We start from the raw sequence: 12,132 nt of genomic DNA, 5'->3' as shown, positions 1-12,132 counted from the left end.
CGATTGGCGCACTACAACCTTACAGGAACGTCAACCAAACGAGTTGAGTTATATAAATTAAGAGCGATTATAGGTAATAAATAGGATATTAAACTCGCTACCATTTTGTATCATGTTTATGTCCCTCGTGAACTAATTTTCATTATCAAAGGCTAAAGCTCTTGACAAATGAAAATTATTTCACTCGGGACATAAAGATGATACGAAATGGAAGCTCGTTTAATAACCTATAAATCCACAACGATCGTGGACTGTGTTGGTGTAGGCAAGCGCAAAAGGAGGAGTCCTTGCTATTCTATACGTATTACCAAAATTCCTGAGTTTGCAGCAATTTTTAGGATGTTATCGACTAACAGAGACTTTACTTTTTGAGGACTGTAAATACATTTGATCGTTCTAATATTTGTACTAGGTTAAATTTCATTTTATTTCCTAAAAAAGATTTTTTCGTACGTACGAAATTATTTGAAGACAAAATTCAGTTTGGGCTTCTTACAAATATTAAGACGCCCAAAAACACATTGAATATACAAACACTGATATTCTAAACAAGAAAATATATTTAATATGTAAAAGTAATCGTAAAAATATTTTCTTAGTTGGAAACATCTTACAATGCAACAAACTCGGGAATGTCCCTTTAATATTTGACGTCGTAATTGTATTTAGTTCAATCTAAGCAAATAACTTAGCTTATTTTCATTTAATGTTGTAGTGTATTGAGCGGTTCTGGAGGGCGGCTCTGATTTTACCATGGGCAAAGAAAATTAATCACATCATAAAGAGCAACAGAAAACGACCACGAAAAGATCAGCGAAGTCAATAGCATAAAGAGCAACAAAAAACAATTATTGCCTAAAGAAGACAGAAAATCCTATTTTCATCTCACCTAATTACATATATGTAGATGTAATATATAACATTGATTACAAACAGGAATATCCGAGCATTTATAATGTATATTATCAACTATTCCAATAGTGTAGAACAACATAAATGATTCGTAACGTCCTTGGATATAATAACATTCATTACAAAGTACTTTATAAAAAATAAAAATTAATTTTAAAAACCCACCTCTTAGGTATACTTAATATAATGTTAAAATAAATACTTGTTTTTTGTTAATTTTGCCTATGATGGCAACCCGTAAAATGTGAAGTGTTTTCCATAAACACGTAGCATTCATTTACTACCCATATGGTTAAAAATATATTGGTTCGTATCAAACTTCAAAGTGATACATCTCACTAGAACGTCAAGATGTACTAACCTTTCGACGTCATACGACTGGGGCCCAAAACCCTTACAAGAACGCCAACAAAAACGAGATCAGTGATTTAATTTAAAATCGATTATGGGTAATAAACAAGATATTAAACTCCCTACCATTTCGTATAATGTTTATGTCCCTAGTGAAATAGTTTAAATTGTCAGTCGGAGATTACCTCGAATCTAGTATTTCCGAGAGTGACGAGGAGCGTGTGCGATCACCGGGTACTTTTTACAGTACGCGACACAAGAACATATTCAACCACCCACCCATAGTTGGTCTCTTAAAGTTGGTAATTACCTAGTCATGACAACTGAAAAATATTTCACTCTGGACATAAACTTGATACGAAATGGAAGCTCGTTTAATATTCTCTAAATCCTTCAAGAGTGTGTACCATCACCAGTGATGTAATGATTAGGTCATCATTAGGTTTTAAGGCCCCTGTATCATCACCTCTCTGAGTCAGTAACAACTAGCCATTATAATCGTCCTGGATATTAGCCCAGATAGCGGAGGTATGTGCCCATAATATGGTGTTTTAATATCAGGTGGGTGTACGCACGGAAATAAATACTTACAAGAGTGTGTGCCATCACCGGTGATATAGTGATTAAGTCATCATTAGGTTTTAAGGTCACTGCATCATCACCTCTCTCAGTCGGTAAAAAACTAGCCATTATAACCGTTCTGGATATATATTAGCCCACATAGCTAAAGTATGTGGTCATAATGTCATGTTTTAATATGAGGTAGGGTGTAAGCACGTACATAAATCAAATCAGTTAATTAATAACTGAAGGAATGAATAAACAAAAGAATGAATGGAGGGCGGTGTCTCGTATGTCCGTTCGTCTATGAAAATGATATTGTGCCATTACAGACGAGCTTTAACTGCGGATATTACAAGACGAGTCATAATGTAATATTGTTATAAAAAAACCACCCCTCAAAAACAACAAGCAACATTATAGTAAAATAAAGCTAAACCAGTTCAAATATAGATAGATAGATACCTATAATACATTATTGTCTTGTTCAGCAGCCTTAAACACAAAACAAAATGGTATCTGTATTGAAATTACTATTTTAAAAAAACAGCTTTCAATATGACTTAATATTACATGAGAAAATACGTGTAAAATTATATGAATCATAATAATTAAATACTGATATGTATTACGCAGCAAGTAAACCATATAATTAAAGACTTCACTCATATTCATAATGACTTATCTTCATCAGGTATTAAGCTAAAACACTATAATTAACACTTCATTCATCATGACTATCTTAAACATAAGAAACAACAGTCTGCAAAACCATTTCATCACACTTTTTCCACTTTGGTTCCGTAATTCCACCATTGTGATTGTCAGAATGCTTAACGGTTGATTGGACTGTATTAGTGCAGTCTGTCTGTGATTGGCTGTAAGCACTATTTCCGCCGTTGACGAGACTACCGTATTCCGTTACATATTCAAATGACACGTGCTCGAGCACCGGTGCTGCGTGACGCAACTCCACCCACGTGGTTTCCTCCGACGGACCAATCCGGAAGTGACGTAGAGACAGGACAGAAGAAGATGACGAATTCCTCTGACCCTCGTCTGCATCTGACAGCACTGGGAGGTCATTGGGGTCAGATGACGTAGACGTCCTTGCACCATCGTAGCTCTCATTGGGTGTGAAATGCACCCCATGTTTTGGATGATGAGGTTTGGCTTCGTTGGGGTTGTTGCTGGATACTGGGCGCTTTAGAGCCGGTTTGGATGGAACCGTCTGCAGAGCCGATAGACCGGCGTTCATTTGCTGGATGCGCACGACTTCGTCCGGGTACATTATGGAGAACAGCTTTGGACAATTCTTCCAGCAGAATTGACTCGACCGATTCAGAGGACAGGACTGGCAGCATTCGACGACACAGATCATGTTGGTCATGATGCCGCCGATGACGAAGCAGAACACGGCCAGGACAATGAGCACCGGCCCGAGCACGGGGAACGAACCAGGTAGGACCGAGGCGTCATCGTTGGTGTACGCAACAATCGTTATGATAAGTCCTGCGATTACGAAGGGTATCCCCAGCACGAATATGCAGGCGCCAAGTCCTTTCCGGATCTGTTCTCGGGATTCTTTCTTCTTCTCGTGTTTTCTACTCGTGTGTCTGCGGTCCACCTCGTATTGACACCTCTTTTCCTTGCCCATATCATCTTAAATCACTCGCTTATACCAGGCCTCGGCCCTTCGTGTCCTCTGAAGATGACAGTCAGAATCTGTAAGAGATCAGAACATAACATTATAAATTAACTATTGAATTTTGTTAGGCAAATATCCAGAGGGATGTGGGGCGAGGGCGAAACAGGGGAGATGGGAGGGTGTAAAGCTGCCACACTCGGAAGTTACTAACCAATAACATCTGCTCTAAACAGATAACTCAGATAGGCATAGCTGAAATGTATGCAATGGACAGCATATCTGAACCTTCAATAACGTGGATCTCTCTCTCTCTCTCTCTCTCTCCCTCTGCCTCTGTCTGTGTGTGTGTCTCTCTCTCTCACTCACTCACTCACTCACTCACTCACTCACTCACTAAATATTAAGGTGCTCTTATTTCATCACTGCACATCGTTATACCTATATTGTGTATTATAAATGGATACGTCTTGATATAAGCACTGTCTGTTGACCGATCAATGCACTTTGATAATAAATATTGTTTAAATCAATCCATTTGTACTTATTTTATGTTAACTTGATTTAAAAAAAATAAAAACATTGATGTGTGTGCGTGCGTGCGCGCGCGTGTGTGTGTATGTGTGTGTGTGTGTGTGTTAATATTCAACAAAATTTCAGGCAAACAATCCTTAGTTCATAACTCGGCTGTCATGAGATTATTGTATGTACGAAGTATTGTTTTTATTATATTTTAATTTTTTGCTTATCGTATCGAAAACATATGACGCCAGGATATATTATAGTCCAAACTCGCGCGAACACTTTCAAGGTTCAGGCATGCCTGGTGTACTTTAGATCCTAGTGTATTTATCATGACAATGGTATCGATTGAATACATAAATCACTACCTTGTCAAGGGGCGGGACGTAGCCCAGTGGTAAAGCGTTTGCTTGATGCGTGGTCGGTCTGAGATCGATCCCCGTCGGTGGGCCCATTGGGTTATTTCTCGTTCCAGCCAGTGCACCACGACTGGTATATCAAAGGCCGTAGTATGTACTACCCTGTCTGTGGGAAGGTGCATATAAAAGTACCATTGCTGCTAATCGAAAAAAGTAGCCCATGAAGTGGCGAAAGCGGGTTTCCTCTCTCATAATCTGTGTGGTCCCTAACCACATGTCTGACGCGGTACATAGAGCACATACCACGGCATTTGATGTACAAGTCATGGTGCACTGGCTGCAACGAGAAATAGCCTAATGGGCCCACCAAGGGGGATCAATCTTAGACCGACCGCGCATCAAGCGAGCGCTTTACCACTAGGCTACGTCCTGCCTCAAAGAATGAATCGAGTTTCCGAGTTCCGCGCCCACATAGCGCCTACGCCAAAAACGGCGCACGTGACAAATGGCACATTCTCTGCCTTGAACTGAAAAAGGATACTGGTAGCGATAACTGTTTTGTAGTTCAAAATAATATTTCGATCAATAAAACATAGCATTTCATTAAAACCATTAGCTTGTTAGTGGCATTCATGTCACCCAGTGTATGTATAAAATATTTTCTAAATGAAATACCACACTCGCTAGTTCGATGAAGCAGTGTCACAAGCGAACTAATTGAGTGTGTAGCAATGACCTATGTTGTATTCTGCAATTTGTTATTCAAAGTGAAAAGAAGAGAAATCGATACATGACAACATTTCTACGATAAATCAAGATATAGCAACGGGGAAATATAAACAAAATGTACGTTTGGAAGATTTGGTGGTGAATTCAGAATGAGTGTTGTTTCAGATTTAAAAAACAAAACCAAAACATAAACAAACAAAAATCGTTTTTGTTTATTTTATTTATTTATTTATTTATTTTTGTTTATTCTTTCTTTCTTTTTTTTTTTTTTTTTTTGCTTTGGGTTTCTTGTTTGTTTAGTTGGGCTTTCTTTTTTTTCTCTTTCTTAACTAGTTATGCAAATATGAATAAACGTTGTTATCCAGATTCGTGTATTTTTGTTTAATTTAGGAACAAATCATCCTTCATCTCCCACCATAAACAAAAAAAATCTACAATAAATAAGTAAATAAGTAAAAAGACAAAAAACAGCCCATACGCGTGTTAGTTGTTCTCCCAGTAACACCATAGTGGTTTAACCAATAAAAACAGAAAATCCTACCTACAAGATCGGTTTCAGATGGCGAGTCTGCATACGCAAACTAAATCAGGTTTGGTGGAATGGAACCGTTTTGTTCTATCCACTATTACAATGCATGATCAGGGCCATATCTATATAGCATAAATTAACGAGGGTGGGGGTGGTGGAGTACAAAAGAACCAGGACAATGCAACTGTTTTGTCCTCTTTTCTGTTAAATGTGCCATTGTTCGTTCATTTCTGCTGTTTTCTAAACCACGAACTCAGCTTGTCCGTACACAAGTAGGCTAATTACGACCTTGAAGAGTCCATGTATATTTGATGTAGTAATTATCTCTACAGGTATATTTTTTTTTAATGAGTCAAAAGGTAGGTTTATGCACATTGTGCACGATAGTGATATTGTGGCATTACCTTAACCATAATCATAACCTTACGGTGAGGCGGAGCTTGAGGCCATCACGAAACACCACACAAGTAAACATATAGTTTTTTTTTTTTTAATATCAAGCATCTGCTGTGGCAATCTGGCCCCACCCGCATCCCCACATACACAATCCGCATTTAGCATCTGTGAACGTATTGTGTCGCAGGATCGAACCACCTAGGTGGACCCATTCAACTAATTGTTTTTTTTTTTAATCCCTCGTTCCAACCAGTGCACTATAACTGGTCAAAGGCCGTGGTATGTGTTTTTCAGTCTGTGGGAGTGCATACAAAAGATCGATTGCTGCATTAGGAAAAATATAGCGGGTTTCCTAGGATGACTACGTGTCCGTATTACCACGTTTGACATCCAATAGCCGATGTTTGTTTAATCAATGGATTCTAGTGGTGTCGTTAAAGAAAACAAACTTTATCTTTAACTGTGAATTAGCAGTGACGACACACGAGACATTCTGTCTGGGAGTAGTGGTGGTGGTGGTGGTGGCGGTGGTGGTGGTGGGGTGGTGGCGGGGTGGTACTTTTGGTGGTGGTGGCGGGGTGGTGGTGGTGCTGGTGAGGTGGTGGTTGACTTAGCTGCTATATACAATCTGAACTATATGGCTTACTCTACAACCACCGATATCGTATGCTTGTTTCATTGTGCATACTCAGGTCTGCATGCGGACACGATTACAGACCAGCTATAAAAATATCTCAAGCATAAATAACGATAAGTAGTCTGTTCTCAATAGCAGGTAATTAGTAATCTGCATAAACACAAGGCCAAATAAATGAAAACACACACACACACACACACACACACACACACAGAGAGAGAGAGAGAGAGAGAGAGAGAGAGAGAGAGAGAGAGAGAGAGAGAGAGAGGAGAGAGGAGAGAGAGAGAGAGAGAGAGAGAGAGAGAGAGAGAGAGAGAGAGAGAGAGAGAGAGAGACAGATAGAGGCAGAGGGAGAGAGACAGACACACACACACACACATGCACGGACAGAGAGAGAGAGAGAGAGAGAGAGAGAGAGAGAGAGAGAGAGGTACACAGACACACACCACACACAGAAACATACATAGACACACACACACACACACACACACACACAATGTTTTGGTATCATAATACTATATGATAGTATATTATAGAAAGTAAAGGAATATTTTGTTGTGGAAAGTATAGAAAATTTAAACCACTGTGGTTACCACATAAAATGAAGGAATGTTTTATTTAACAAAGCACTGATATTTTACTTACGGTTATATGGCGTCGGACATATGGTTAAGGACCACACATATATTGAGAGAAAAAACCCGCTGTCACCACTTCATGGGCTACTCTTTTTACCACACACAGATAATGAGAGAACTATAGGAAGCCTGCAATGGACTATTCTTTCTGATTAGCAGGAATGGGTCTTTTATATGCAGCATCCAACAGGCAGGATAGAACATGCCATGATCTTTGTTACACTGGTCGGAACACGAAATACCTCCAGTGTGCCCACCGACGGGGATCGATTCTATATACTAGACGGACCGCGCATAAGGCGAACACAAAATTAAATATGTTTGTTTGTTTAGTTTAATGACACCTCTAGAGAACACATTGATTTATTAATCATCGGCTAGTGGATGTCAAACATTTGGTAATTCTGACATATAGTCTTAGAGAGGAAACCCGCTACATTTTCCCATTAGTAGCAAGGGATATTTTGTATGCACCATTCCATACAGGATATCACATGCCACGGCCTTTGATATACCAGTCGTAGTGCACTGGCTGGAACTAGAAATAGCCCCATGGGCCCACAGATGGGGAATCGCAGACTAACTGCGCAACAAACGAGCGCTTTACCATTGGGCTACGTCACGTCCTAAAATGAAATAAAGTTTAAAGTTTCTTTTGTTTCACGATACCACAAGAGCACATTGATTAATTAACCATCAGCTATTGGATGTCAAACATTTGGTAATTCTGACATATAGTCATCAGAGGAATCTCGCTACATGTTTCCATTAGTAGCAAGGGTTCTTTTATATGCCCTTTCCCACAAACAGGATAGCACATACCACAGCCTTTGGCCAGTTGTGATGCACTGGTTCGGACGAGAAAAATAAAATAAAATAAAAGGAAAATATTCAACAGAGCTAAACAACAATATTTGTTTACTGGGGTGGGTTTTTTTTTTTTTAAAGTATTCTAACCATCTGTTTAATAATCACTTAACCTGACAAATACACGGTCATTACCCATTCGGTCAAGGTTTACTAAGTATCCTGCGGCATCAAGAAATTCGATAGGTGTGATCCAAGCAACAAGTGAAGCAAAGTAAAGAAAAACAAGTGTACACTGGACTTGGTATATTTGCAGGATGAGGAATATAGCGAATAGTACACGAGTGGCCGTTAGGTGCCATTTATGTTACAACAAATTGCCTCAGGTTAAGACATCGGACTACAGGTTGGTAGGTACAGGGTTCGCAGCCCGGTACCGGCTCCAACCCAGAGCGAGTTGTTAAGGACGAAATGAGTAGGTGTAAGGCCACTACACCATCTTCTCTCACTAGCCACTAACATCTAACCCACTGTCCTGGACAGACAGCCCAGATAGCTGAGATGTGTGCCCAGGACAGCGTGCTTGAACTTTAATTGGACATAAGCACGAAAATAAGTTGAAATGAATTAATCAAAACGTATCTAACGAGTGAAAGCAGTAAACAATGATATGAATAATGTCTAACGGACAAGAATGTAATGTTCTATTTCTTACATATCCTCAAATGCCAGTTTTAAAATAAATTTAAAACGTATTTAAGCGCATATGCTTGCGTCACAAAGCATCCAGTTTCGGATTAAATTATATGTCACGGAGCAATCAATTTCGATGATACTTAGGCTATTTTGTTACATGGTGTGCAAAACCAGATCATCACCTATAGCTAGAAGCGGCCAATCGCATATTTTTTAATCAATAACACATGCGTGTGTTATTTTCATGTGACATAACCCATGATCCACTCACCAACGGGGTACGTACCACATAATATTGACCGTAGGCAAAAATCATCTTGCATAAACATTGTTGGTCAAATTTCCCAGCAGGCGAAAGAAGTGGGAGCCGGCAATAGAAAGTGTCTATGGATTTTAATGAAAGTTGTCATTGTGGTTTATCCAATGTACACACGTGGACGTGACTAAGGGATAAATACCTTTTTGCAGACTTTGGTTCGATTGGATGGGTTGCGAAAAAGAATGAAACAACATTTACCAGCAGCCGTCTTTACTTAAGATATGTCCAGGTTGGCGAGCGATCGTGGTCCCTCGCTAGACTGTTTTCTTGCGCCTAACACTAGACAAATGTGATGCGATAGCAAACGATATCGTAGTAGTCAAATTACTCGAGAGCGCTCGGTCTTCTAAACTCACCACTAAACAGGTTATGCCCTCATTGTTTTTACTGTTTACATTTTTGGCGCATAATTCATCACCCAGTATTATCACAACATTTAGTACAGGTTATAATTATTATATAGTTTTGTTTATTTTGTCATCGTGGTCACAAAGTACATTTTAGGCTACCGTACTTCGTAATATATATTTTTCGCACGGACGAAATTACTGGGAAGTAAAATATTGTTAGGGCTACTATTTTAGCCTACTTTAGGACGAAAACAAACACCTTATTTACTTAGACATCTATATTCAAAAATATTTTTTTTTAAATACCCTAATATATATTAAAAATGTAATTTTCGTCACACGAAAAGTCTCCGTTAGGCGGAAACATTTTACATTAGAAGCATATGGTTAAGGTCCACACAGATATTGAGAGAGGAAACCCGCGGTCGCCACTTCATGGGCTACTCTTTTCGACCAGCAGCAAGGGATCTTTTATATGCACCATCCCACAGACAGGGTAGTGCATACCACGGCCTTTGATATGCCAGTCGTGGTGCACTGGCTGGAACGAGAAATAGCCTAACGGCTCCACCGACGGGGATCGATCCCAGACCGACCGCGCAAGCACTGTACCACTGGGCTACGTCTCGTCCCCATATTGTTACTAATGCAGTGGCGAATCTAGAACATCCATTTAGGAGGGGGGAGGAGTGGCATAACGTTCCAGAAGGGATTCATTGGATTCTCCCCTGCCCATTTCTCTATACGCATGTTATACACATACGTACAGAACCATACATAACCATAGACTAAAATAAACTAGGGGTGTGTGTATGTGTGTGTGTGTGGGGGGGGGGGGGGGGCAGTGCTTAATCCTCCGAATCATGCTATTATATCTAGTCGAGATTCAAGCTAGCCTGGGCACACATATCGGCTCTCTGGGTTGTATGTCCAGGAGAGTTGGGGTAATATGGTTTATTGTTACTGTTAAGAGGTGGTACGGTGTAGTGGAAACCATAATCAATATTCGTACACCAGCCGTATCTAATGTTCAGGATTAAGCCCGATGGCTTTTAAAACCATTATATAACACAAAGACCCCCAAAATAACAACCCCAGAGGTAATACTATTAGTATATACATAATTAAACTTGGTATAACGGCCACCTGAATTAAACAGCCATTTAATTCTGTTGCAGCATATATTTACCCCCCCCCCCCATTATATATTAAAACTAACCTATATTTAGTAGCCACTAGTCTTTAAAAATATATATACTCCCATTGTTATCTGCTTAATACAGATTGTAAACACTAATACTCTTTATCAGGCCCATAAGAACATCTGGATTGAGGAAGGGGGGGGGGGGGGGGGTAATATTTCATGGTGGGTCCTAACCTCTAGTCAAGCCATGTTTTTATCTATTCGTTCGGTTGTTTTTGTAGTTGTTGTTTTTTCCTACGGGCCTGATTATAATATATATTCAAACGATAGCACTATAATTACCTCAGGGGTTGTCGTGTTGGGGGCAGCCTACATGTAGACCGGTCATATGAATTTAACTGTATACTTCTCCTTAAAGGTGCAGACCCTAGTTTCAACACCTGATAATAGACACCAAGGTTTGTTATGTACAAACCTGTTAACACATCTGTATAACATGAGTCTGTGACTTTGAAATGGTGAAATACCCTCTAAAAATAGACGAGTTTACTCCATAACTCTTACTTCTCAGACGCACGTGCGTTTTTAAAAAATGAGAAATATATTTTGTGATATTAAAAACACCAGGATGACCAAAAACACTTCGAATGTACGAAAATGGATAATCTAAACAATAAAATCTAAGTAAAGTATGATTTAAGTTATCTAAAACGGCTCCGACAGTGAAAAATATGTCTTAGTGTTTAAAAACTAGGGTATGCCCCTTTAAGTAGATAAGAGTGGTCGCATGATTCTGACCTACTGCATGGGCTTCCTTCGTTGCTTTAGTTACAGCATAATTCGCAAGACAAACACAAAAGCTAAGAAAACTTACCTGGAGGTATATATATAGTCCACGCAGTTATTAACCTGACCACGCTATCGGCCTAAATACATCGTCCTGTTTAGTTGAGCAGACGACCGTTGTAAATATTTACCCGCTTTGAATATCTAGCATGATGCACAAGTCGTAAAGCTCGCCGCTAAGAATGCTTCACTGTTGTTTACCCGAGCATTCGAAAAGCCACCCGACATGCGCAGAACACATTTAGTTATTGATCGATCGATGCTGGTTTGGACAAGTGTATAGCCCACATAACCCAATTATTGCCACGTGATAACGGCCTGTCGGTTTTGGTGATACATGTAGTGATCGGGAGCTGTGTGGCCACGAATAGCCTTAGCATACTGGTAACACATAAAATGTGCTTTGAATTACGATAGACGAAGTACTGGCCTCGGTGGGGTAGTGGACATAAGGCTGGTAGCTGGTAGGTACTGGGTTCGCAGGCCGGTACCGGCTACCACCCAGAGCGAGTTTTAACGATTCAGTGGGAAGGTGTACGGCCGCTACACCCTCTTCTCTCTCACTAACCATTAACAACTAACCCCACTGTCCTGGACTGATAGCTGAGGTGTGTGTGCCCAGGACAGCGTGCTTGAATCTTTAATTGGATATAAGCACAGGCCCGTAGCCATGATTTTGATAGGGTGTGTC

At 39.8% G+C, this 12,132-nt stretch overlaps 1 protein-coding gene across 1 annotated transcript; it reads right to left on the bottom strand.

Annotated features, from left to right (window-relative positions):
* Positions 1-536: 536 nt before the first annotated feature.
* Positions 537-11,654, bottom strand: LOC121379987. The gene is made up of 2 exons (XM_041508696.1): positions 11,470-11,654; positions 537-3,549 (listed from the first exon to the last, which is right to left on the bottom strand). Exon 2 carries the CDS (start codon positions 3,479-3,481, stop codon positions 2,567-2,569), a length of 915 nt encoding a protein of 304 aa, XP_041364630.1. The 5' UTR covers positions 3,482-3,549; positions 11,470-11,654; the 3' UTR covers positions 537-2,566.
* Positions 11,655-12,132: the final 478 nt, after the last annotated feature.

The sequence above is a fragment of the Gigantopelta aegis genome, chromosome 8 (genome assembly GCF_016097555.1).
Source record: "Gigantopelta aegis isolate Gae_Host chromosome 8, Gae_host_genome, whole genome shotgun sequence".
NCBI lineage: Eukaryota > Metazoa > Mollusca > Gastropoda > Neomphalida > Peltospiridae > Gigantopelta > Gigantopelta aegis.
The sequence above is the reverse complement of the archived record's forward strand: the minus strand, read 5'-3'. Positions and strand labels throughout refer to the sequence as shown.

Bases quoted from the DNA above. Each gene is read 5' to 3' on its own strand.
- LOC121379987 (XM_041508696.1), bottom strand. From the start codon at position 3,481: ATGGGCAAGGAAAAGAGGTGTCAATACGAGGTGGACCGCAGACACACG.